The sequence below is a fragment of the Torulaspora delbrueckii genome, chromosome 4 (assembly GCF_000243375.1).
Source record: "Torulaspora delbrueckii CBS 1146 chromosome 4, complete genome".
NCBI classification, from domain to species: Eukaryota; Fungi; Ascomycota; class Saccharomycetes; order Saccharomycetales; family Saccharomycetaceae; genus Torulaspora; species Torulaspora delbrueckii.
Genome location: NC_016504.1, coordinates 770,327 through 795,498, shown reverse-complemented (window position 1 = coordinate 795,498; position 25,172 = coordinate 770,327). Strand labels below are relative to the sequence as shown.

The following is a 25,172-nucleotide window of genomic DNA, read 5'->3' as shown; positions in this document are numbered from 1 at the left end:
TTTGACCAGTTACGATTCAGGGCAGAATGTCGTCGAGATCGGCAGGGACGCGGTTGTACGCATCGAAAAGCTAAAATGACGATAATTGCAGTCAAATCTTGCCAAGCTTAAAACTTACAAGAGGCAAAACCGCCGGATGGCCCTACATAGGCTGGATGAGAGAATTTCGCATATGCCCAAGAATCAGCCTCTTATCTGTCTTATGACAAGGTTTTCCTAAAAGTCAAGGTCCAGCATGGCAACTCTAGCTCATTGCTCCTTCCACGATCGCTTAACGACGGAGGCAGAGCAGCTTCATGATGCTAGTGTTCATGAGGTCAACGAGGATTATAGGTCCAAAACCTGGGCTTGGCCAAAGTTTATAGTTTTATAAAGTGCTCGTCGATTTCCGAGAGGGACTTCAACGCAGCGAAGAACATCATGCTCAAGTATATCTGTGAGCATTTGATGGCAAGTGGTGGGTCTTCCATTTGTTCTGCTCTAAGTTAAGGAAATGGTGGACTCGCCATGATTGGTCCTAGCCCGTTCGCAACTAGGTCTATTTAGCTGCTCTGTAAGTCCCTCGTGGATTCACCCCAGGCGGGCGTCATCCAAAACGACTCGCTCTTACTAAACCATATAAGTAGCGGCTCAGGACACTCAAGACTTCTACACACATCCAGGTATTCGAGGTAGGCCTTAGTAGACAGTTTTTTACCCAGAGTATCCAGTGGCTTTGAAGCTAGCCAAAAAGGAGGAAAAGAAGGGAGGAACAAGTGATGGTGGGGGGATCAGCGAATTATGTTGGTCCAAGTGACCCAGTTTCGAATTCGGATGATGTCATATTGATTGAAAGTGACGATGAACAGCATAGTTCAAGAGATAGTGGACTCCGAAGCTCGACCACTCGTGATACGATGAGTCCAAACTCCAACGGTAGTAATCAATCAGAAGTAGTCTCTAGGGAGAGTAGTCGAAATGCGGATTCTGTATCGCCCATGGGTTCAACTGCCGAGTACATTGATCTGGAAATGGAACCTGCGGGGAATGAAGAGCAAGACGATATGATAGTATATGATGAAAGACTAAGCACACCACGAGATGCAGAAGATGATGAACTTATATTTGTACAAGAGCAAACTAGGCCTTCTACAATACAACTTAATTTACCAGGACGAAATCCCATGAGGATCACCGCAACGGAGTATGATAGGCCCGCTAGACGTTCGTTTGAACAACAAGCGAGTAATCGCCAACTGCGACATCAGACTCGAGTAGCAAGACGGCAACCGATGCGGCGAGCAGCTCGGAGAGCTAATCATTCAATGAATGGATATGAATCGGATGATGGCGGCTTGACATCAAATCGAAACCAAATAAATTACGATCCAGAATTTGCAGCAATACAACGAAGGCTAGATAGTTATCCCCTCGATATCCGAAGTGCTTTCCTGCATGCTCAAAACATGAACGAATTCAGTTCTATAATAGAGAATGTAGATCCTCTCACTTGGCAAGACTGCAGGTACGACCTAGAACGATTGTTTATGGATTATAGGCGGATGATGGCTAGGAGAGCAGCACAAATTGGTCAGAACATGCCAGGATACAGATCGCCTCCAAACAGAACACAAGGAAACGCGGATCTACTTCGTAGATTGGGGCCATTGGGCGTACGAATAGGAATTGGAACTGGGATGGGAGAGAGTCTCACCCATTATATATTGGAGCCTGGTATCTTTGGCTATGGCTCCTTTCGCATGATTGGGAACCCTGGCGGTTTCGACGATGGAATGGAGGAAGAAGCACGCACACAGAGCATACTGAATGCAATTCAGGAACGGGAAGAGCAGGAACGTGATGCTCAGACAAAATCAAACATGGAGAAGACAAGGTCACAGGAGGAAAATTTTATAGAGAAATGCAAGAACCTACCGGAAGGTTACAGTGCATCATTTGACACTACGCCCACAACAGTCAGATTAGAACCGCTAAACGACGGTAACAAGCAAGCAATTGTGGTCGAGGACGAGTCTGCCATTGCCGAATGGGAAGAGATTGCTGTATGCTGTCTTTGCGGAGTGGAATTGGGAGTGGGACTACCAGACGACTTTACTGGTATAAGCGCAGATGATCGGCATCTATCTTTTGACGAACTAGTGACCAAGTACTGTTCACATTGTCCCTACCAGAGTCTCACATCTGCAAATGGTACCGAAAGAGCTCTATCTATGAAAACTTTTGTAGCGAGTTGCGGTCATACTTTCTGCGGACGATGTGTCGTTAGGATAGAGAATGCTCGGACCCATTCCAAAAGCAGTAAGAAGGAACTATCTAAATTCAAAGGTCCCTTGCATCCGGATAACTACGGTCCTAGGCTATGCCCAGCAACGGGTTGCAAGCAAAACATTCGGCTAGGTAGAACCAAGATGAGAGAAGCCTTTTTCTAGGCGTACATTGGGAAAGAAGTATTATTAGTGTGAAGTAAAAAGTTTAATAAGTACAAAATTTAAGTCGCAAAAGGCGATCAGAACAGCATGTCCAAAGTACAGCAGATACACATAGCAGCCAAACAAGCGGTCAGACAGTCTTGATTACCACTCTTTGGGGGTTGTTGCTGCACATAGATAGGCTGCTGCTGGTGCTGAGGAGGACCCTGTTGGTAGTACTGTGGGTATTGTTGTGGGGGATATTGTTGTTGTTGGTATTGTTGTTGTTGGTAATATTGCGGTTGTTGTTGGTTTCCGCTGAAAAAGCCTCTTTCATTTTGAGTTTCCACATACTGACCATTTGGTGCTCCAGCGGTCTTCCCATGACCAGGGGGAGGAATGTTAGGACGGTTGTACTGTCAAATAGGTTAGTATAATAGTTCGAACCCCGTAAACACCTGCAGGCTATATTTCAACATACGGTCTCTTTTGTTTCAGATTGTGAATAGTACTCTTTAGCAGACATTGGTCCAACGGTTCAATTTAAGTTATTACTAGGTTGTCATATATTAGCAGATGTTTAAGATGCACATCAAATCTCGTTTCCCTTTATATATGCCAATGAGAAGCCAAGCCCTGCCCGTTGAAAGCGATCTCGGCTATGTCATCTTTCAGCCCTTCTTTCCAAACTATCAACTTGTTTACCACTTTTAACCGCCCACAATTGTAATGACGAGAAAGTTGGAGCCAAGGTGAGGTGAAGTTGTTGTCTTTGTTGGAGTTTAAGATATGTTAGCGGTATGCGGCCAGTTCGGTGTTGGAGGTTGATATGGTAAGCTGAGCGGCTTGATCAGATGTGCCCTGGCCGTTCAGAGGGATATGGTCCTCACTATATCACGTGATCCTATTTTGCAACGCGAACTTGCTTTGGAGGAGCAGATGCTGTCGTGTCTGTTGTGCCCGGACTGCAGAGCTCTTCAATGGGAACAGTATGTGGGTTCAAGGTTAGTTAATAGTTCGAACGGCCGGGCCTAGAATAAGAAGTCAGACCGGGGAAAGGGCATGGCACTGATAACCAAGCGGTACCGTAAGGCGCTGAAGCTAGCGACGGTTGTCCTTGTGTTATGTGTCACATTTATCGCGACCAGCAGATTTATGGATGAAGGTCTATCTGTTTCCGAGTACCAGGACTATATAAAAAGCTACCTGGGGAATGCACAGCCTGCAGACACAATTTCTAGGAATCCTGCGGTAGACGTAGGCTTAAACGCTGGTAGGGAGCCTATTGCTAATGGCGGGAACGCTAAGTTAAAGAAATTTTACGAACAGGTCTTTGAGGACTTGAAAAATTACTCTCCAAGTAGTAAGTCAGCCAGAGAGTACAGCAAACAATGTTCATTGAGTGGTGATATTGGGTTTCGTCCCGAAAACTATAACGAGTGGTTCAAACTCACGGAGCGAGAACTGTCACAGTGTTTGGTTGTTTCAAATGCAGATGTGGCTAAATTACGCCAGAGTCATTCCGATTATGTGAAAGCTCTTGGTAGCCTTGTTTTGCCCAAGAACTCTTACAAGGGGCAGGGTATAGTAACTGTCGGTGGTGGAAAGTTCTCTCTGATGGCTTTACTCGTCATCAAGACTTTGAGGAATCTCCATACTACCTTACCAGTAGAAGTATTCATCCCACCAAGTGATGAGGGAGAGACTGATTTGTGTGAGACAGTTTTCTCAAAATATAACGCCAAATGTATTTTCCTGTCAGATATACTACCTGCACCTTCTCTGAAAAAGTTTCAATTCACCGGGTACCAATTCAAATCATTGGCTCTTATTGCGTCCAGTTTCGAAGACGTTTTGTTTTTAGACGCTGATAACTTTCCAGTCAAAACATTGGATCACATTTTTGAGCAGGACCCATATCACTCGACTGGTCTTGTTTTATGGCCAGATTTCTGGAGAAGAACGACACAGCCATTATTCTATGACATCGCCGGTATCCAAGTCGATAGAAAGAAACGTGTTCGTAACTGTTTCGATGACTTGACACCACCAGAAGTTTATACCAAGAATCTTGGAGATTTGTCAAACGTACCGTTCCATGACTTGGAGGGTTCCATCCCGGAAGTTTCCACGGAATCGGGTCAACTGATGATCAGCAAATCCAAGCATTTGCCCACGATTTTGTTGGCCTTATACTATAATGTCAATGGTCCAAGTTGGTATTATCCAATGTTTTCTCAAAGAGCTTCTGGTGAAGGTGACAAGGAGACGTTCCTCACGGCTGCAAGTTTCTATGGGCTGCCGTATTATCAATTAAAGAGTGCAACTGGTGTTGAAGGTTATCACAGACCAGATGGACAAGGTTTTCGTGGTGTGGCAATGTTACAGCACGATGTGACTCAGGATTATATGCGGTACAAGACCGCGCAAAAAGCAATCTCTAACAAATACGGAGCACAAGCCAAAATCAGTTATGACAGTAGTTACTCATTGCACGAGTTTTACAAGACTTATTTTGGTGCAGATGAACCCAACTACCCTAACGAGGTCGACATCATGTTTGCACATTCGCATGCACCTAAATTCGAACCTTACACTCTGTGGAAAAATCAGGACTTAATCTGGGAAGGTAAACATATCCGTTCCTACACTGCATTGTCCAAGATAAATCGCTATGATCTCGAATTGGAGAATTTTAAAGCCATAAATGAATACGTTTGCGTCAAGAGAACAAATGTTAAATACCTGAATGAGAATTTGGCGACAAGCGCTGAATGGGCATCAATGTGTGATTACATCAGGGATAGGCTTGCTTACTTACAGTCAACACATGTCCAAGCAGTCTCGCCGTCCAAATAGTGCCATTTACACCTATTTATAATAATAATCTTAGAATGTGTTCATAGCTGGAACGTATCCCACTTATCACTTCGCCGCGTTTTCTTTTGGCGTCGCCTCAAGCGAGCCGAGGAAACTTTGAAAAGCTCCAATGAGCCCAAACTCATCAAATCAGCTTTCACTCCTCCACGGACAGAGTAAGGGTGGTCTATTTCAATAGTCTGCTACTTTGACTGGCATTATTCACTTGAAGCATTTTTTGGAAATTAATCGTTAAGTAATGAGTGTTTCTTTAAAGAAGAGAAACTTGAGGGTTCTAAGTGTTACAGCTTTGCTACTACTGCTAGTGTTCTTCGTGGTTCAAAATGCAAACTCAATCTCTTTTGGAGAAGAAGAATTGAAGGCAGCTACTTTTGTCAATCCAGTAGCTAGTGGATTGACTTCTGCTGGTACGGCCGTTCACAATAATGATGAAATCGTAGTAGATAAAGAATCTGGCAAGAAAGGCAAAGATCAGGAAAGTGCTCTAGTAGATGCAGAAATCGACAAGATCAAACAAGAAGTGAATAGTGGTAGTGGAGCATCCAAGGATAACAGTATCAGTCAAAAAGCCGGTAGCGGGAGTAAGGACGGTACAGTCTCGGAAGGCGAGTTTGATCCAGCAAAAGAATATTCGATGATTCTTGGTATTTCGCCTGTTATAGTCTTCAGCAAGAGTTTTTGTCCGTACAGCAGCAGGTTGAAGGAACTTTTGACTAAGGAATATACGATAACTCCTAGCTATGTGGTCATTGAATTGGATAAGCACAAGCATGGAGTCGCTCTACAGAAGTTCATCGAAAAGAAAACCGGCAGGGCAACGGTTCCAAACTTGATGATAAATGGGAAATCAAGAGGTGGATTCGATGATATAAAGGCTCTGCATAGTAAGGGAGAATTACTGGAGAGTCTTAACAAATGGGGTGATGGGGATTTCACGGTGAAACAGCTGGAGAAACCTTCCAACAACTGATACAAGTTATCTCTAATTGATTGGTTAGTTCTTGCATATTCTAGATAACCTTTGTAAGTGCATAAGGTAAATATTGACTTTGACAGCGTCTAGGGTATGCGAGGCCCGCTGACTGTACCTAATCATAGGCACTTTCTCTATTATATATAGCAGTACCTTGAGAGACTTTCTTCAGGAATCAACTTGCTGAAGGGAAATGGTGGAAGAAACTGTTATAACATATCCGTCAGAGGAATATGTTCCTTAATCAGCCGGGGCTGTTACAGAACGATTTGGTCAGTTTTAGTTGATGCAAAAATAAATGCTTCCAACCAGAGTCGAACTGATGATCTCCACATTACTAGTGTGGCGCCTTACCAACTTGGCCATAGAAGCTGTTTTTTCTTGAAAGAAGGGTGAAAATTGTCCGTTATCAAGTACCATATATGTTTCATATTTCTATTTCATTATCATATTGTTATAGGCTAGAGAGAAGGTATGGTCAGTAGAATACCTCTTTAAAGTAAATGACCTGATATCTCTCTCGATGATATCACGTGGTTTATCGGTCAATTAAAGTTCATTTAGCGTCCGCTTTGACCATGAACAAACTCGACATCCAAATGGTGTATTGGCAACGATCCATTGACCAATTCATGCCTTTTTCTTCAGCCGAACTCAACACTTTGCATGTTTTATTGCACGGTGTCACCTGAACTGTGGCGACGCCCAAAAAAATGGCACGAAATGAATATAAAAAACCAAGACAATTTGTTCAATTGGATTCCGTGTCCCTAAAGATTGAGTAGTTCAATAGCCAATTCACCCGATCAGTACACACATAATGGTTTACACTACTAGACAAATTGGTGCTAAGAACACCTTGGACTACAGAGTTTTCATCGAAGACGATGGCAAGCCAGTCTCTCCATTCCACGACATCCCATTGTACGCCGATGAAGAGAAGCAAATCTTCAACATGGTTGTCGAAATTCCTCGTTGGACCAATGCTAAGTTGGAAATCACCAAAGAAGAGGATTTGAACCCAATCATTCAGGACACCAAGAAGGGTAAATTGAGATACGTCAGAAACTGTTTCCCACATCACGGTTACATTCACAACTACGGTGCCTTCCCACAAACGTGGGAAGACCCAAACCAAATTCATCCAGAGACTAAAGCTGTTGGTGACAACGATCCTTTGGATGTTCTAGAGATTGGTGAAACCATTGGTTACACTGGTCAAGTTAAACAAGTTAAAGTTTTGGGTATCATGGCTTTGTTGGATGAAGGTGAAACTGACTGGAAGATCATCACCATTGACATCAACGATCCATTGGCTCCAAAGTTGAACGACATTGAAGATGTTGAAAAATACTTCCCAGGTTTGTTGAGAGCTACCAACGAATGGTTCAGAATCTACAAGATCCCAGACGGAAAGCCAGAAAACCAGTTCGCTTTCTCCGGTGAAGCCAAGAATAAGAAGTATGCCTTGGACATCATCAGAGAGACTCACGAGTCCTGGAAGCAATTGATCTCTGGTAAGGCTCCAGACAACAAGGGAATTGCGTTGGTTAACACCACTGTCTCTGACTCTCCAACCTACTCTCCATCTATTGCCTCCAAGATTCCAGCAGCCTCTCCACAACCAGATGGTCCAATTGACAAATCTGTCGACAAGTGGTTCTTCATTTCTGGTTCCGCCTAAGCGTGGGATGAAAGTCTACTTATTCTTTATTATGTACACAGTAGTAATGTTAATAAAGTTACCACTCAACTCTTTGCCTGAGCAATGAAATCATCGATCTTTGTTAAATCCTTAACGCCTTGTGTTTCAACTCCTCCGCTAACATCTACGCCAATCACTCCACTGAGAGCAAGCGCTTCAGAAACGTTATTGGTAGTCAAACCTCCAGCAAGGATGAATTTTGATCCTTTGCCTTCAGCCTCACTCCAATTCGAGATATCTTGCCAATCAAGTAATTCACCAGTGCCACCGGCCTCGGAGTCGAATAATGGCCAAACCTCTAGGTCCCGGCGTCGCGATAATTCAACTACTTCTTCACAATCCGCGGGAAAGATCATTCTCTTTATTATTGGCTTCTGTAGCACCTCTTTAAACTCTCTCCACTGTTCGCTACCATGAAGCTGTATTATATCCACATTGTAATCATCCGCAATTCTCTTGACTTCTTGTAAGGCCTGGTTACGAAACACGCCGACGAGTTTGGTACCGACTTTATTGAATGAGTCGTCATGAACAAGTCGCGATATTTCCTTAGCAACCTGTGGATCAACTGTTCTCTTCCTATTAGGAACACATATTATTCCGATAAGTGTGGCACCATTTTCAATAGCTCTACTAGCAGCTTCCACTGATTGCAAACCACAGACCTTGACTATTGGCGTTTTAATAGACATTGTATTGTTTCTCGATAGTTCATGATGATTTGTAATCTTCCAATATACAATTATAATAGAAAAATATATGTAATAGTGCGATTCCGTCACCGCCTCACCGAATCAAGAGCCCAAATTCCTAAAACTTCCATAGGCCTCGATTAGATATATAAGTATAGTACAACTGCAGATTCACAGTAAAGAATGAGTGAAAGGAAAAATCATGATCTTTCACCTCTTAGTCTTCTAGCCAATTTGATATCCTTCTTTTGGATGGTAACACGCTTAGCGTGAATGGCAGCCAAATTGGTGTCTTCGAATAGAGACACTAGGTAGGCTTCAACGGATTCCTGTAGGGCACCGATGGCAGAAGATTGGAATCTCAAGTCGGTCTTGAAATCCTGAGCGATTTCTCTGACCAATCTTTGGAAAGGCAATTTTCTGATCAAAAGCTCAGTAGATTTTTGAAATCTTCTGATTTCCCTCAAAGCAACAGTACCTGGCTTATATCTGTGAGGCTTCTTGACACCACCGGTAGATGGGGCGGATTTTCTGGCAGCCTTAGAGGCCAGTTGCTTTCTTGGTGCTTTACCACCAGTAGACTTTCTTGCTGTTTGCTTGGTTCTTGCCATTGTAAAATGCTTTATTTATTTGGGTTAATACATAAAGTAGAGAGAAAGAAATCAAAAATCATATCAAGAAAATGACCCCCATTTATATATCGTCTCAGCGATCACATTTTTGCGGTCTCTCCACCTGCTGCCAACCCACACGACGAAACTGCGGCCATTTGGGCCATGGCCAACTATCTCACTTTCGCCGGAGTGAAACGTGCGAAACTCTGGGAACGACTTAACTATGGTGAAACGGCGAAATTTTGAGAACGTTCCAAGTTAAATTCGTTCCAAAAATTTCGCGACGACACATAATAAAACCGGACCAGAAGTTTCGCATCGCTTTCCTGGTGGGAAAAAGGAGGAACGTTACGGTACTCGCTCAGTATGGATATTTGCAGCGACGAATTTGAGGGATATCCTGGAAATATATAAATGGGGAGTGTTGTATTACAAGCATAACTTTCTCTGCCTCTTGTCAATAAGAACAATACAAACAACTTAAATTAAAAAATGTCCGGTAGAGGTAAAGGTGGTAAAGGTCTAGGAAAAGGTGGTGCCAAGCGTCACAGAAAGATTCTTAGAGATAACATTCAAGGTATCACTAAGCCAGCTATCAGAAGATTGGCTAGAAGAGGTGGTGTCAAGCGTATATCCGGTTTGATTTACGAAGAAGTCAGAGCTGTTCTAAAGACTTTCCTTGAGTCCGTCATCAGAGATGCTGTTACTTACACGGAACACGCCAAGAGAAAGACCGTTACTTCTTTGGATGTTGTCTATGCCTTGAAGAGACAAGGTAGAACCTTGTATGGTTTCGGTGGTTAAACAAATTAATAAAAAAAATTCAACTTGGGGAACAAGGAAAGAAAGTTGTATGATAACTCTTTTTATTATGTTGTATATTATTTAAATTTTTTATCTTTTAATGATAATGGGTTAAACTAAGTCTTCTACTATTACTACTACTACTACTATTGTTATATTACTGCCACTGATGTCAACGGTCGAGACCTCTGTCTCACATGACACGTATATTTACTTTAAAGGTAGATTTTATGTTTTGTCGTTACATCAGTTACTTTTCAATCCTTGAGTATGTACGATTCAAAGTAAATAAGAGGAGACAAAGTATTCGCCTGCAGCTGACTGGACGAGTCATATACGCATATTGAAATTTACTACATAATCTCAAGAAATACAAGATTATAAAAATCTCCCCTCTCACACGTCGAAATTGGTCGCTTTCGTCTTTGACGTCCACGACTCAACTCTTGATTTCTACACAACAAGCCTTTCTCACTTTTTCTTACTGTCGTAAAGAAAGGGGAAAAAGGAACCGATTTTTCGGAGAAAATAGAAAACTGGAACAAGGAAACTCGGATAAAATAACGGTTGCAACATTTCACCGAGAAAATCCCTGCAACAAAATAGTTGAAACACAGTTAATAAAGACTTCACTCTTGAGAAGCTATTTGTTGTTCATTCTAAGCGTCTGGAGTACTTATTCTTCTACTTCTTTGCCTCTCTCTCTTCTCTACTAATTCTTTTTTTTTTTTTCCATTTGGATTTTCTTTCCCACAACAGAATTTTAGGAATTCCCGGAAAGCTGCCATTTCATTCCATTTCAGATTGCAATTTGTCAGACAAGAACCACACAAGGACGAGTCATACGAACGATCATTTAGCTCGTTGCTGAACCCTGAATTGGTTAATTTCAAATAATTAAAACCCCAGCTGGCCAATACGGCAGTAAGAGTGTAGATGGAACAGCCCAGAACGCACACCAGTACCACAAGCGCATCAGCAGCAGCCACCGCCACTTCGACTTCCCCGCCACCGAGCGCAAAGACAACAACTAATAGCACTCCAAGTTCGGCCTCTACTACACAATCGACAGCTAATACAAAACAATCCCAGTCTGTATCTTCATCTGCTGGTATGACTAAAGTTCACACGGATAGTGAAGACTTGGACGTCGATATGGATAGGAGTAGGAGCAATAGTAAGAAACATTCCGGTCCTTTGCTAAGGCCTGATGATGAAGATACTGTGATGGATGAACTAGACGAAAACTGTGCCATCTTGCCCGATGGAAGGTTGTCTCGTAAAGAATATATTGAAGCTGGGTCTTCTACGAGTATTAGTGGTGGTACTATCACACCGCATAATAACCCTTATATGAACCCAGATACAGAGGGGAATCTTTTCAAACAGTTTGATTCAAAGACGGGACAGTTTTTAAGGGCACAGCCCTTGGTTAAGAGTAAGATTGGTAATTCCTATAGGCAACCGTCTAATTTGAACCCTATAACGGCTTCGACTGCATCCTCGTTCAAGTATCTGAACAAGGGAAAATTTAGATCGCATTCTGTTCCAACCATTTCGCATTCGTCTTTGAGAAGATTGACTAACTGTAACAATCATGCTCATTATCACTATCACCAACACCAAAACAATTCAATGTTCAATAACGCAGGCGTCAAGAAGAAGAAACTATTGAGATCAAACTTTAATAATCATAATAACACCACTCATTGCATCATCTCAGGGGAACCCATCACTACTTATAAGAACTCCGCGAGTATAAAAGAGGACAAAGACGAAAAGAACTTAGGAAGCTCTAGCGCATCATCGGCTGCACAAAGATCTACTGATCAAATAAGGAATCAATCCTCTTTGCGTAAAGCTATTCTTCTATGCCAGAACCAGTCGACAACCCCTAAATATCAGGATTTGACCTTACAAGAAAGAATAACCTTCATCACGTCACAAACGGCTCCTATTCCTGCACCACCGATAAACCTACAGTGTTTGAAAGAGATTGATTTACAAGAGATCGTCAAGAATCCTCAATTAAGGCATGATATTATATTTGACCCTCTTTTACAGTTTAGACCCAATTTGGATGGTGAAAGGGGTATTAAGAAAAGACAGCTGGCTGACAAATACTGGAATGATGTGGAGAATGAAATTTACGTCTATTCTCAAAGACCTGATGTCTTCCACTATGACAATACAAGGCTGGTACCACTTTTTGATACCCTTAGAGAGGTTCTATTAACCATCGTACCTCAAAGAGAGGCGCACGTGATAAATAATATCTTGGATACTGAACTCAACGTACAGGAATTGTTGAAGGGCTCACTTATCATGTCGAATTTATCCGAATGGCTAGCTCAACTGTTCAAGCATCATTGTGCTCCAATGAGAGACGCTTGGGTAGATAAGATGAGTGGTAAATTTAAGGACGCCGAGAAGGAATCCTCATTGTCGAAGTTAATTGACGGGTTAAGACTAGTATTCCAAATATTGGAAGCAATGAAACTAGATATTGCAAACCATCAAATCAGAGTTTTGAGGACTGCACTACTGAGTAATTCAGTAGAATTTGAAAAACAATACTTTCAATCTCTAATGACTTCTAACAGGATCAATTTGAAATCTTCCTTGGTTTGGTTTGATAAAAAATTTGATGAAAGTGATACAGTAGGCTTACTTCCCAAGGGTAAAGTATCACCGCAGGATGTTTACAAAGTGTGCGTCAGGGGTGTCACAAGCTTATTGTCATGCCGTAAGATGGTTCGTGAATACCCCACTTCATTGTCCTTTGATCATGCCAGATTAATACTGTTGAGAGCAGATATACGCCAGATCGTTTGCCTACTAATATGTCGCTTACTTTTCAAGCAATTGGTGGCCAATGATACCAGTATTGGTAAGCCCACAAAGGACTACATCACTACTTCATACACCACGAAGAGGTTGAAAACCGAGATAGTAAGTATAATTACAGATGATCACGGAAATTGCAGATGGACGAAGAACACAATGTCGATCGCTATACATCTCTGCAAAGTGATTAATGACTTGAAAGCTGAATACTCGAGGACTTTGAGTGACGAAGCACAGGGTATCGCCGGTTTACCGTCAACCCCCACACTGGATACTACTAAGATCGATTTCGCCAAATCTTGGCTGTCCAGACAAACTCAGCCCCTAAGCGAGGTCTATGGTGTCCTTGAGAACAGAGTCTTTAAATCTTTGGAAGAGAGTATTTTCAAGAGATCCGGTTGCACAATGGATGGGAGAGTGAAACACGATTTCATTCATCTGTGCAGTAACATCAACGCTAGCAATACTAGCAGTTCTGCCATGCCGAGTGCCACATCCACAAGCCATGCAGAATCTATGATGACTCCAATGCATCAGGGAGTGCAAAATCCAATCAGTTTGCAGCCTCAGTCCTTGAAGGGCAGTGCCGCCGGCATATCCTCATTCACAGACTCGCGAGAACCGGTAACCACCGTATCCTCCTCTGATAGCAACAGCAATATGTTTCATGGGATAGAGATGGAAGAGTTCGACAACGTGTATCGCCATCTGTACACAGTGATCAACTTTCATTGGTCGGTATTTGGCTGTCACTACCTCGAATTTGTCGCCGGCAAGATGGAAAACAGAACCGCTTAATTATAATCGGTTCTGATGGATTGGAAATATTAAAATGATTCTTATATAATGAAAATGTGAAATTTTTAATGAATTACCTTGTTCCCTATATAAATCCGTGGATAAGAGGAACTCACAAACAGCACAGTCAAGCCTAAGACCACTTTGATCTCTTAATCTGCAATACCATCGATACTTGCAAAGGACCGTCATCCACAACGATGGAAGGCCCTGCATCGACGCGCTTTGCCAGATTTCACAGGCAGCCACGCGAACGCGTGCAAGATCTCGATTCGTGTTATTTTAATTCTATACAAATTCTTGAGTTGCCAGTTACTCTGTGAGCTTCTGAGTAATATACTCTGAGAGAAGTACTGTCGGTTGACAGTTTGTGCCCTTACGAAGCCGGAAAATGATGAACACCGACTGGGGTAGACCATCGCCACTAGATGAGTTACGAAATCAGAGCGACTATTTCCCAGATCCCACCACCTATGACGATAGTGAAAGTATAAATACCTTTCAAGAAGAATCGCGAAATCAACAGTATATGGGAACGAACCGAAGTATGATATCCTTCGAGACAGTACAAACAAATGAGAGACTACTGGATAAACTGGAGTTAAATGCTGAAGATGAAGCTCTGCTGCAGCAGGCCCTGAAGGAGGAGGAAGAAAAGAGCAGAAATTTGGAGATTAAGCAATACAGTGGACCAATAATATGCATGCCTGCATCGAAATTTCCGTCATTGAGAACCAAAGGGCTTTCAGCTTCTCGGGATATGGATCATAAGGTTAAAGAGTTATCTTTACAAAGTTTAAACCTGAGAGGCAATCACTCAAGTTCAACTGTTGAGCAACATTATGCAGCCAAATCCCGATACTCGTACCTCGCCGAGGAAGATACAGACTCGGATTTCAATGGCCCTACTGATGACGAGATCTCACACACCTCACATAGTGCGAACGAGCAGCAAGTCCTACATGAGCAGACTCCATTAAATGTTGTAAATTTTGAAAATTTTCGATTTGAAAATACTAAACTCATCAATCAGTATCCTCTATTATTTGTTAAAGACACGAGATCTAAAAGAAGCAATGGATTACAGCCTATTATCACCTCATCGGAACCGCGCGAACTTACTGGAGATAAGACACCTCAACGGAGCGGTAGATTGTACCAAAATGGCAGTGGTAATAGTACGAAGACATCATTTGTCGACGTAGGCCAACTATCCAAACCCAAAACTCAGTCCTCCGCAGATAGCGATCTATCACTTAATTTGAGTTCAAAGGGGTTGGAGGGATCACAAGAGGCCTACGTGACTACGCCTTCTCCTGTGATGGATAAATCATTTCTCATGGATATCTCCAAACAACCAACTCCACCTTACAAAGCACACAGGAAGAAGTCATCATTCTCCTTCAAGAACTTGTTCAAATCGCCAAAATCGACAAAGTCCAAAACGTCAGTTGAGTCCAGAAATAGCTTTGAGCAAAGTGTACGATCGTCAGTAGAAAGTTCACCAAAGAAGCGTCCGCAATACTTAAGAAACTTCATCTTCCCAGCTAACCCCGTACTGCAGTTCGAGCCATCTACACCACGCAAATCTTCTCATTTGGTTACACGAAAAGCACACCATTTTCGTTCGTTGTCAGATTTCCACAAGACAACTCCATCGACGGTTGACCTTACTCCTACACAGAAATATAACGGTCAGAATGCTTCGAGCAAGCCCAGACGAAAATTGTCACTGGATAGCAGAAGACCTGCTTTTCCTGTATCATCGTTCCAAACTCCGCCTCATTCTAGGCACCAAAGTGGAAATAGCCTGAAATTCTCCAACGGGAGAACTGTAGAGCGCCCACTGTATTTTACAGCAGGACCCAATACACCTTCTAACTCCAGCAATCAAATCAACTTGGCTATACAGATGAGAAATCGTGGGAAACTCGAGGAATCAGCTCGAAGATTACGCAATGCTTGCCAATCTGACGACGGGACTGCTCATTTGCTATATGGTCTGGCTCTGAGGCATGGCTGCGGCGTACCGAAGGACTACAAGGAGTCGTTACATTACATTAAGGTTGCCACCGGTGTAAAATCCGAGCCTGAGGAAGTTTTTAACATCACAGTGGATCCTTTCGGCATTGAAGAAAACGGAAGCCTTCCTCAAGTTGTCCCAGAACCAATGGCTCCAGCGTTGTATGAATGTGGGATGGCATATTTAAAAGGTTATGGCGTTGAGAACCCGGACGAACAAAAAGGATTGAAATACCTCGAGAAAGCAGCGGCACTGGGCCATATAGACTCCATGTGCCTGAGCGCTACGATATGGTCCAAGAAATCAGCCGTAAGGAAGAAAGACGTAGCCAGGGCAGCCGCGTGGTTTCGACTAGCAGAGAAGAGAGGAGCCAACCTTATTGGTTCCGATTGGATTCACAAGGACAAATACATGAAGAAAGCACACCGATAAGCGCAAAATGACTATGAAACATCAGGGACACTGCAATACCGGTCTGCAGTAGTAAACTATATATATAATGCGAAGACCTTAACCTCTATCTGACCTCTTCATCGTTGAGATCTTGATAAGTTCGAATTTCAGGTCCAGAACTTGGTTGAACGCGCCGCGCCCACATGTTACGTCGCGTTGCGGGATTGGAAATCGCGTGCTTAGAATATAAGTTATAATCACTTAGCGGAGACTATTGAGGCTATTTAACAGATAACTAAGCGTCAGTAGTAATCAGCCGACCAGTGCAGAAAACTTACATCGCCATACTGTGCCGGTAGTATAACAGGACCGAACAAATGAAGGTATGTGAAGTGGTAAACCGTTATCATCACGCACAGCTAACCCCCTTTGATGGGAAACAGAGACTAACATTTCTATCGCCTAGTTCATCGATGAATTGGATGTGGAGAGATTGAATCAAACTCTGAATTTTGAGACAAGTGACTGTAAGATAACGGGAGGATGCGACATCTTTACAACGAAGCCCGTGGCATCTGATAAGAAGTTATACAAGACAATAGACCACCATTTGGAGTCATTACTGCAAGAGAACGAGAGCTATAACGCAGCATTGCAACAAGCCCTAATAGACTCCAGTGGTTCCCTTTCGCCTAGTCTTCCAGATTCTAATTCTCGTGATTATAATTCATTCTGGGAACAAAAGAGGCGAATGTCTGTAAATGAGAAATCGAATGGTAATGGATATGCCTCTAATGGAAATGGACAGCACTTAAGAAGTAATAAGTTGAATGATCAAAATTTGAAAGAATTAGTCTCAAATTCCGACTCTGGATACCTCAGTTCATCGTCGACGGAGTCAGCTTCTCGCATTAGAGGCAAGATTAGAAGGACTAGTAGTAATAATAGTCTTCAAGGAAATAGGTCTTCGTTTACAAGAAGAAGGTCATCTGCTTACGACAGCAGTATAACTATAGGCCCATTTGGGCCCATAAACGAAACTGCCAGTCGTAGAACATTCGCCTATTTGATTGCAATATTGAACGCCTCATATCCGGATCATGATTTCTCGTCTTTGGAGCCAACGGATTTTATCAAAGTATCTCTCAAGACCATGATATCGAAATTCGAGAATTCGCTCTACTCACTGGGGAAGCAACCGGAAGAATGGATGTGGGAAGTCATAAATTCTCACATGGACATCTCGGATTGTGTGATATATCAATACTCCCCTTCCCGGTCGTTCATGGATGACGAACCTGGACATCTTTGGAGCCTCAAGTGGTTCTTATTTAACAAGAAGAGGAAACGTGTCGCTTATCTGTATTTGACTTCGTCGAGGCTGAAATCAACTAGCAACAGTGAAATCAATGAGGATGATGAGAAGGAAGCGGCTAGAGCCAGATACAAGAGAAAATTCACGATAGGGGAGGACATGAACCAATACGAGGGTGAATACGATCTGACTTATGACGAAAATGCTATTGAAGATGACGAGGAGGATGCTATAGGGAACGACAAATGATCGCACTCCAAAAGGTTTTTTTAAGGTAGCAACTAGCCACCGATGTTTCTCATTCCATCTGTAATTGCTCAAGGATGACGGCGACTCGAGTCTTTTGATCGATGTTCTAAATAATCAACCAAGTTCTTGTTCTTGAGGTGAAACCCATTCTTCATTTAGACTTGCTTATTTGTACGACTCACGAATTCGCATTGTATTAAAAATTAATTAATCATTATAAAATTGTATTATAATTCATTATGCTGAGACTGTCTCTATTCCCCTTCTACTTATGACAAATGATATTTGTGATGGTTCCGCATATGTCGAAAATACGACCTTCATTGTTCTTCGTACCTGCCAGAACGCTGAGGGATCTGTGCCCTTATAAAGATGTAGTTCGCCTCTTTTGATTAAAGATGATGCTTTGTAAGTTTTACCGGTAAGGATCCGAGTCGCTACATGATTAGCCCATGCCAGTCCAAGGTTCGGAACTTGGTTATCCATCTTTCTTTTCTTGATCTTGTCGTATCTGTTGTGTGCCAACGATCCTCCATTATTACCGGGCTCCTGAAGCTTCCTCTTATTGCCTTGATCTATGGGAGCCGGCGGTTTGTTCGACATTTTTGTAACCTTAATCAATTCCTGCTCAATCAAACGAGCATCGTCATCATCTGAAAGGATACTTTCCAAATCACGACTGATTTTCTCGTTGTTATTTGATATTGTGGCTCGGGGCTCGTTGTATTTCTGACGGTATAATATTGTCGAGTCCTTCCATCCCACCATCCAGCCTAGCTGATATTCATAGTTGTCTACATCCTGGCGGCATGTATCAACTCGGTCAGATAAAGGCTTATCACCAACTTGATTTGCAACTACTATTGCCAATAGATGCTTTCTCGCCAGATTCAAAAGCCCCTCTGCCATCTGGTCAATGTAAAACTTGTTGCCTTGGAAATCCTTGAACGACTTACTCTCCAGCTCTACGCGCAAATGATGAGAGATGGAGTCAATTATTACAAGCTTAATAGCACCTTCATGATTTTCCAACAGAATAGGCAGTTGCACATTCAGAATATGCTCTTGATTTACGAGGTCATTACAACTGACTGTGAATATGTTGTCCTGACTGACACCATTCTCCTTGAACTCAGGTCTTGATGCTATCATTTCCTGTAACCTCTGAGTGGGGAGGTCTCCTTCAGTTGTGATATAGACACATTTACCCCCGAGACCTCCTAATTTGGGCGGCAGTTGAACAGCAAGACTAAGCTGCATCAATAGTTGTGATTTACCAGTTGAGCTTTCCCCAAAAATCTCAGTAATCCCATGAGTATGGATACCCCCACCTAGAGCATCATCGATGCTCACATCCGTTGTTGAGAAAGATTTAGGATCTTCAATTTCTGCGGTGAGGCTGGGTTTCGATTGAGTGAGCTGCTTGTTGAATTCTAAAGACAAAACCTCTTGAAACTTGGACACTTCATTAATTGAACGTTGTAAAATCCTTGCTAGTTCTTTGGCATTCACTGTAAGGAGTTCCACGACTGAGACCTGATGTTGTTTGGTGGCATCTAGCAAGGCAGTAAATTCCTCATCATAAAGCAGCTCACTCCAAGGCAACTCATCATAAAGATCCATAAGCCTAATGAGTAGATCGATTAGGTTGCCTTGGGTCCTGAAGGCCTGGAACTAGCGCTTGAGCCCTACTCTTAAAACAATAGTTGATCTAATCAACAATCCATCGGCTCGCGTCAGAATCCACGCGGTATCATGAGTTAATGAGATGTACAATTGTTAATAAACGATATAAAGTTATATACTTTAGTTTAAATTTTGTCGGGCAAGTTACCAATTGTAACTGTTTTGATGAAAGTGTAGTCTTCAATACCATACAGAGACCCCTCTCTGCCGAAGCCTGATTCCTTCACACCGCCAAATGGTATAGATGCATCGGTGAACAAACCTGTGTTACAAGAGACCATACCAGCCTCCAATGCTTCTGAGATGGTATAGATAGTATCGATGTTCTTTGAGAAAACATACGCAGCTAGGCCGACATTTGTATCGTTAGCGTACCCTACGACTTCCTTTAGTGTTTCAAAAGAGAAGATTGGGCATAATGGACCAAAGGTCTCCTCCTTAGCAACCTTTGCCGATTGAGGAACATGCGATAACACCACTGGAGAGTAAAATGCTTCACCCTTTTCTGGTAGAGGACCACCTTGAACCACAGTCTTGGCACCCTTTTTGATAGCGTCTTGAGCATGATCCTCAACTTTTTGAAAAGCCTTAGGACTGATTAAACAGCCATGAGTGGTTCCTTCGTCTAGACCATGACCAATAACAAAGTTGTTAACCTTAGCCGCCAATTTCTCTGAGAATTTGTCGATAATACCAGATTGCACATATAGTCTATTGGCGCAGACACAAGTTTGACCCAGACCTCTAAACTTACAGGCAATGGCTTGCTCAACGGCTTGGTCGAGATCGGCGTCATTAAACACAATAAAAGGTGCGTTACCGCCCAATTCAAACGAGAGTTTCTTCATGGTGGATGCAGACTGTTTCATTAGTATTTTCCCCACATTTGTTGACCCAGTGAAAGTAATCTTCTTCACCTTTGGAGATTCACATAATTTCAAACCGAATTCGGGAGTTTTTGCATGAGATAATACCAAATTGAAAACGCCTTTGGGAACTCCAGCCTTTTCGATCAAATATGCCAATGCTAGGGCAGAAAGCGGTGTCTGAGAGTCCGGTTTCAGGACTACAGTGCATCCTGCTGCGAGTGCTGGGGCGACCTTTCTGGTGATCATCGCATTAGGAAAATTCCAAGGACAAATCATACCACAAACACCAACAGGTTGTCTAATAGTAAAAGCTCTATTCGAAGGCACTGTTGGCTGAATAGTAACACCATAAGAACGAACAGCTTCCTCTGCAAACCATTGGAAATACGATGCTCCGTACTTGACCTCCCCTTGAGCCTCGGCTAGAGCTTTTCCATTTTCCCAAGTTAAAATCTTGGCCAGGTCGTCCTGATTCTCCATTATAAGGTCATAAATGTTTCTCAGCCATGTTGCTCTCTGCCTTGAACTTGTGTTCTTAAACGTCTTAAAACTCTCGTAGGCCACATCAATGGCCTCTTCTACAGCAGAAACTGGTTGTTCGGGCAATTTGGCAATGACCTCACCGGTAGCAGGATCAGTAACCTCAAAATATTCTTTACTTTCATTGACCCATTGACCATTCACATAAGCAGCGTCTCTGAGTAATTCTTTGTTCTTTAAAACCGGTTTAGCACACATTTTTTATCCTTGTCCTTTCTTCTAAATGATAGACCACAAATTGGTATCAAATAGCCAAAATTTAATCTCTTTATGTACTTCGTTAAGTGTTGAAACTTTTTTGACTAATTGTCCCTTTATTAATCCTTCAGAATGTCGGAAGTCGGATGCTATCGCGCTGTCGCCATTAGATAAGAAGCGCCTTCTTCAAGGTCTAATACCGCTGAGAAACCCGCCGCGAATGCGCCGAGCGCTGCAAGCAAAACTCAGTTTGTAAGCACAGAACAATTGGTATAATTACTTGACATATTAATATTATTAAAAAGAGGAGGGACCGTGAAATTCCCAAAGAGCCTAATTGTTACGACCCTTAGCTTTCTCGGGAACCGTTATGGACTGCAATTCAACAGGGTCTTCACTTGCCCTTCTCTCAACCCCCTGCTGACTGTCCGATGTACTTGCTGGTGGAGCTGTAGTGGGTCTATACCTCCTAAAATCTTGTTCATCGATATCCGTCGAAAGAGAGTCTCTGGTAACTGCCGCACCAGGTCTCTCAAGTGAATCAGAAGAATCAGACCCTGCCTCACGGACCACGGTCGGCATAGGCTGTCCATCGGATTTCAAATGAAACTCTCCTCGTTCATCGTAGTAACCCAAATCCTGGTCGTTCGCCGTTGCAGTATACTGAGGAACGTAATCCTCTGTGGTCGCAGGGTTACCATTGTACTGTCTCTGTGACTGTCGATACGAAGGAGGAGTCATCCAAGCTGTACCTCTAATGGGAGCTTGTCCCAGATGACGCCTTCTCTTATTCACTCTTAAAGTGGTCAGGCCTAACCCTAGTATAAAGACCACGAATATGACAAATAGAATCCATCTGCCCCATACCCATCCTGAACCAGTATTGTAATCATTCGCAAAGACATATCTAGCAACCAAACCATCTTCTTTCCTTAACGGACTGATCGGGCTCATGCTGGGACTATTCTTTTATTGGGACTTTTGTAGGTCTTGATTTCTCCCTTTCTTATACTGTTAATCAAAGCTGAAGAACCTTTATATGCCCGTCGCCTCTCGCGGAGGCTTTCTTTTTCGCCGGGTTTTCGAAGGGCTTAGCACTGTAATGAGCTTCAACCATCGCTCCAAATTCATTGATTTTGTCAGCGTAGATTGAATAGTTGCGATCAGTAACAGCTTCGATGATCGTAAGGACCTCCTTGGTTTTTGTGGTTTCTCGCTTAGTGCTGTATGGACTGATCTTCTTGGCACCGGAAGGTCAATTTGACACATCCACTGAACTAACATTGAACAGATTAGTGGCTGATGGAAGTGAAGATTATTGGAATCGTCATCTTTGGAACAAACTGCTCTCGTGGGATGCCGTATTCTTTATCAAGGGTATGACATCGGAGGATGGCATCCCAGAGTTTGAACATGAATACGCGTTCTCTCCATTGTGGATCAGATTTGTTAGACTTTGTGCGGGAAATAATGAACTTTATGACGTGCTGAAAGTTGGTGTGCTGTTGGAGAACGTCTTGTTTTTCCTTTCTAGCATCGTTCTTTATTATTTGACCAGAAGACTCTTTTCACAGAGTAATAGGGAATCCTTCTACGCTAAGAGATTAGCTGGAATATCGACGGATTTATTTATATTCACTAGTGCTTCAGGGTTTCTCACTGGGATTTATTCCGAACCGCTTTCCTTTGCATTGGCATTCTCCGGTATGCTCTGCCGTGAGTTGTCCGTTGAGGTTACAATCCCAAGTGGGCTCGATTGTATGTGGTCCAAGTGGCCACTTTATATTTTGTCCTCAATGTGCTTCAGTTTTGCGACACTGAATAGACCAAATTGCGTTCTGCTGGGTATTTATTACATTTTTGATTTACTACAGTTGGCGAAAGACAAAAAAGTCTTAAAGGCAGTTGCATTCCCACTACTGGCTGGAGTTTTCCTGTTCATCTGTTGTGTTTATCAGCATTATATCTTGCCTTTTGATACTTTTTGCCCGCAGAGAGGCGGTTGGTGTGAAACGCAGTTATCTGCTAGCCTTCCATTCACATCTGTGAATTTTTACAATCACATACAAGATCATTATTGGAATGTTGGGTTTTTGAAATATTGGGCAATTAATAACATCCCAAATTTTCTGCTTGCCATGCCAAATATCGTGGTTCTTCTCTACTCAACGATATATTTCTCGAAGATTTATCCCCACTATAGATTGAAACCGCTTATCATTATTACACAGGCCTTATTAATCATGCTAATCTTCTTTGCACATGTCCAGATCATAAATAGAGTTTCGTCATTCATCCCTCTTCACCTCTGGTACATGGCTGATAGAATATTGAAGACATCATACAAACAAGATGATACGCGTCCTATAGGTGATGACAAAATTGTCAAAGCATATATCTACTGGTTAGCATTGTGGATTCCTTTGCAGACAGTGCTGTTTGCATGTTTTTTACCTCCAGCATAATCTTCCGTCCCTTTGCGCTGTCATGGCAGATTTTATCCTGTATAAATGACTTAAACTTTGTACATGAATTAGAACACTATTTGCATCTCGTGAAACCGTCTGCTAGCAGGGTGAACAAAATGAATTGTGAGATTGGGTTTTTGATTAACAAAGATCTATCAAAGTTCTTAGCTCATCCGCTATTTCCGTCTCGTTAAAATGCTGTTGGTCAGGAACTCTAACGCCGAGCGAGCATCTGAATCTGGTAGCGCATTACGTAAGTTTTGCAACGCCTTGTCTCTGTACTGTACTGCGAGTTCTTTGGTTCTTTTGACTCCATCAAACTTTGCTACTGCTGCAGCGGTCCTTTCCACATCACCTGATTGCGAGAAGTTACGTTGGATGAGAGGCCCGAGTGATGGATCTTCCTTCCAAGCGTATAGAACTGGAGCGGTCGCAATCCCTAGTTCCAGATCTGCTCCGGCGGGTTTACCCAAGTCTTTTGCGGCAACCGTGAAATCCAGCATATCATCAACGAGTTGAAAACAAACACCAAGGTTCTTACCAAAGTCGTAACATTGATCGACAACGCTTTTGTCTGCCCCAGACAAGATAGCCGCAGCCCGACTTGACTTGGAAATTAGTGCAGCTGTCTTCAAGTAAGTCTTGTGCAAGTAGTACTCGAAGGCTGTTTCAATCAATTGATCGTGAGAAACATTCTGTACTTGATCCGTTGGTACATGATAGTCGTGTATTTTATTGTCCAGCTTGCCTGACACTGGGGGAATTTCCTTTGTTCCATGCTGGATTGTTGTTAAATCGTTGTCGACTGCAGTATTCTTCAATTGCATAAACTCACCTTCGACAAGGTTGGCAATACTATTGGACATCAGCTCAACAACTTCAGGGTTTCTTAATCTTGAGATCGACACTGTTGCCCTACCAAGTAGAAAATCACCACCAAGCACAGCCATCTTATTTGTGAAAGCTACATTGCCGCTTGGTCTGCCTCTTCTGGTATCTGAGTAGTCAATGACATCGTCGTGTAACAAAGAAGCCGTGTGAATCATTTCAACAATCTCTGCTAGCCTTCTTTGTTTTGGTAGAATGCCTCTTTCATGATCAAAAGTTGCCTGAGGCAGTGGTTCTGGACCTTTTGTCAATGGATTCAAGGGCTTAATACCATGCAGAACGTGCAAGGGAGAGAAACTGCGAACAGGTTGCTCCAGCAATAGCATGTGAGGCGGCTTAGAGTAAACTGGGTCTTCGGGGACGTCCTCAGAGTCCAATTTCAAATGATCTCTTCGTTCAAGCGGGATCTCTGCCAACGCTCGCGAAAGTAGTAGCACCAGTAGCGGCCGAACTTTCTTACCTTCAGCCTCGAAATAGTAGCTGGTGACTCTATTGAGGGTTGGGTGCCCAGATCCTATCAATGCCATTATATTCTTTGCTAGAGTATTCATCTCATTCGACACCAGAGAAACTGGATTGCTCAACATGATCTTTGGTGTAACGAGCCTACTGGCAGCCGCCAATGCAGCTGCGAATGACGACTTATGGCGATGGAACTGACCAGCATGATGCCTGCCAGTGATGAGGCGCTTCAGCATATCCTTTTTGAGCGGGGATCTGTCTCAATTCTCTTCTCTCTGGCGTGTTATTAGTTCGAAGAGTTGTTGAAATTTAGCTTGCCCCTTCGGTACTGCAGAAAACGAAGCTTGCTAAATGCCAGCA

General features: G+C 42.8%; 16 protein-coding genes and 1 non-coding gene across 17 annotated transcripts; 9 read left to right on the top strand and 8 right to left on the bottom strand.

The window, feature by feature from the left end:
- Window positions 1-758: 758 nt before the first annotated feature.
- On the top strand, window positions 759-2,429 carry SLX5 (SUMO-targeted ubiquitin ligase complex subunit SLX5; the record flags this gene model as incomplete). Its single annotated transcript, XM_003681182.1, has 1 exon — window positions 759-2,429. The coding sequence occupies one exon, from the start codon at window positions 759-761 to the stop codon at window positions 2,427-2,429; it is 1,671 nt and encodes a 556-aa protein (XP_003681230.1).
- A 77-nt stretch (window positions 2,430-2,506) lies between these two features.
- On the bottom strand, window positions 2,507-2,934 carry TDEL0D04340 (uncharacterized protein; the record flags this gene model as incomplete). The annotated part of the gene is made up of 2 exons (XM_003681181.1): window positions 2,507-2,824; window positions 2,890-2,934. 2 exons carry the CDS (start codon window positions 2,932-2,934, stop codon window positions 2,507-2,509), a joined length of 363 nt encoding a protein of 120 aa, XP_003681229.1.
- A 536-nt stretch (window positions 2,935-3,470) lies between these two features.
- MNN2 (alpha-1,2-mannosyltransferase MNN2) lies at window positions 3,471-5,267 on the top strand (the record flags this gene model as incomplete). The annotated part of the gene is made up of 1 exon (XM_003681180.1): window positions 3,471-5,267. The coding sequence occupies one exon, from the start codon at window positions 3,471-3,473 to the stop codon at window positions 5,265-5,267; it is 1,797 nt and encodes a 598-aa protein (XP_003681228.1).
- A 259-nt stretch (window positions 5,268-5,526) lies between these two features.
- TDEL0D04320 (glutaredoxin) lies at window positions 5,527-6,258 on the top strand (the record flags this gene model as incomplete). The annotated part of the gene is made up of 1 exon (XM_003681179.1): window positions 5,527-6,258. One exon carries the CDS (start codon window positions 5,527-5,529, stop codon window positions 6,256-6,258), a length of 732 nt encoding a protein of 243 aa, XP_003681227.1.
- A 302-nt stretch (window positions 6,259-6,560) lies between these two features.
- Window positions 6,561-6,633, bottom strand: TDEL0Dtrna1T. The gene has a single exon. It is a non-coding gene; the product is annotated as a tRNA-Thr (tRNA).
- Window positions 6,634-7,081: 448 nt separating this feature from the next.
- On the top strand, window positions 7,082-7,945 carry IPP1 (inorganic diphosphatase IPP1; the record flags this gene model as incomplete). The annotated part of the gene is made up of 1 exon (XM_003681178.1): window positions 7,082-7,945. The coding sequence occupies one exon, from the start codon at window positions 7,082-7,084 to the stop codon at window positions 7,943-7,945; it is 864 nt and encodes a 287-aa protein (XP_003681226.1).
- Window positions 7,946-8,010: 65 nt separating this feature from the next.
- On the bottom strand, window positions 8,011-8,658 carry TRP1 (phosphoribosylanthranilate isomerase TRP1; the record flags this gene model as incomplete). Its single annotated transcript, XM_003681177.1, has 1 exon — window positions 8,011-8,658. One exon carries the CDS (start codon window positions 8,656-8,658, stop codon window positions 8,011-8,013), a length of 648 nt encoding a protein of 215 aa, XP_003681225.1.
- A 200-nt stretch (window positions 8,659-8,858) lies between these two features.
- HHT1 (histone H3) lies at window positions 8,859-9,269 on the bottom strand (the record flags this gene model as incomplete). The annotated part of the gene is made up of 1 exon (XM_003681176.1): window positions 8,859-9,269. One exon carries the CDS (start codon window positions 9,267-9,269, stop codon window positions 8,859-8,861), a length of 411 nt encoding a protein of 136 aa, XP_003681224.1.
- Window positions 9,270-9,764: 495 nt separating this feature from the next.
- On the top strand, window positions 9,765-10,076 carry HHF1 (histone H4; the record flags this gene model as incomplete). The annotated part of the gene is made up of 1 exon (XM_003681175.1): window positions 9,765-10,076. One exon carries the CDS (start codon window positions 9,765-9,767, stop codon window positions 10,074-10,076), a length of 312 nt encoding a protein of 103 aa, XP_003681223.1.
- A 936-nt stretch (window positions 10,077-11,012) lies between these two features.
- On the top strand, window positions 11,013-13,721 carry SOK1 (Sok1p; the record flags this gene model as incomplete). Its single annotated transcript, XM_003681174.1, has 1 exon — window positions 11,013-13,721. The coding sequence occupies one exon, from the start codon at window positions 11,013-11,015 to the stop codon at window positions 13,719-13,721; it is 2,709 nt and encodes a 902-aa protein (XP_003681222.1).
- A 391-nt stretch (window positions 13,722-14,112) lies between these two features.
- DSF2 (Dsf2p) lies at window positions 14,113-16,176 on the top strand (the record flags this gene model as incomplete). The annotated part of the gene is made up of 1 exon (XM_003681173.1): window positions 14,113-16,176. One exon carries the CDS (start codon window positions 14,113-14,115, stop codon window positions 16,174-16,176), a length of 2,064 nt encoding a protein of 687 aa, XP_003681221.1.
- Window positions 16,177-16,514: 338 nt separating this feature from the next.
- Window positions 16,515-17,701, top strand: MAF1 (RNA polymerase III-inhibiting protein MAF1; the record flags this gene model as incomplete). Its single annotated transcript, XM_003681172.1, has 2 exons — window positions 16,515-16,520; window positions 16,604-17,701. 2 exons carry the CDS (start codon window positions 16,515-16,517, stop codon window positions 17,699-17,701), a joined length of 1,104 nt encoding a protein of 367 aa, XP_003681220.1.
- Window positions 17,702-17,938: 237 nt separating this feature from the next.
- Window positions 17,939-19,324, bottom strand: RAD57 (putative DNA-dependent ATPase RAD57; the record flags this gene model as incomplete). Its single annotated transcript, XM_003681171.1, has 1 exon — window positions 17,939-19,324. One exon carries the CDS (start codon window positions 19,322-19,324, stop codon window positions 17,939-17,941), a length of 1,386 nt encoding a protein of 461 aa, XP_003681219.1.
- A 188-nt stretch (window positions 19,325-19,512) lies between these two features.
- UGA2 (succinate-semialdehyde dehydrogenase (NAD(P)(+))) lies at window positions 19,513-20,994 on the bottom strand (the record flags this gene model as incomplete). Its single annotated transcript, XM_003681170.1, has 1 exon — window positions 19,513-20,994. One exon carries the CDS (start codon window positions 20,992-20,994, stop codon window positions 19,513-19,515), a length of 1,482 nt encoding a protein of 493 aa, XP_003681218.1.
- A 333-nt stretch (window positions 20,995-21,327) lies between these two features.
- RCR1 (Rcr1p) lies at window positions 21,328-21,948 on the bottom strand (the record flags this gene model as incomplete). The annotated part of the gene is made up of 1 exon (XM_003681169.1): window positions 21,328-21,948. The coding sequence occupies one exon, from the start codon at window positions 21,946-21,948 to the stop codon at window positions 21,328-21,330; it is 621 nt and encodes a 206-aa protein (XP_003681217.1).
- Window positions 21,949-22,172: 224 nt separating this feature from the next.
- Window positions 22,173-23,459, top strand: GPI18 (GPI-anchor transamidase GPI18; the record flags this gene model as incomplete). The annotated part of the gene is made up of 1 exon (XM_003681168.1): window positions 22,173-23,459. One exon carries the CDS (start codon window positions 22,173-22,175, stop codon window positions 23,457-23,459), a length of 1,287 nt encoding a protein of 428 aa, XP_003681216.1.
- Window positions 23,460-23,638: 179 nt separating this feature from the next.
- COQ1 (trans-hexaprenyltranstransferase) lies at window positions 23,639-25,048 on the bottom strand (the record flags this gene model as incomplete). The annotated part of the gene is made up of 1 exon (XM_003681167.1): window positions 23,639-25,048. The coding sequence occupies one exon, from the start codon at window positions 25,046-25,048 to the stop codon at window positions 23,639-23,641; it is 1,410 nt and encodes a 469-aa protein (XP_003681215.1).
- Window positions 25,049-25,172: the final 124 nt, after the last annotated feature.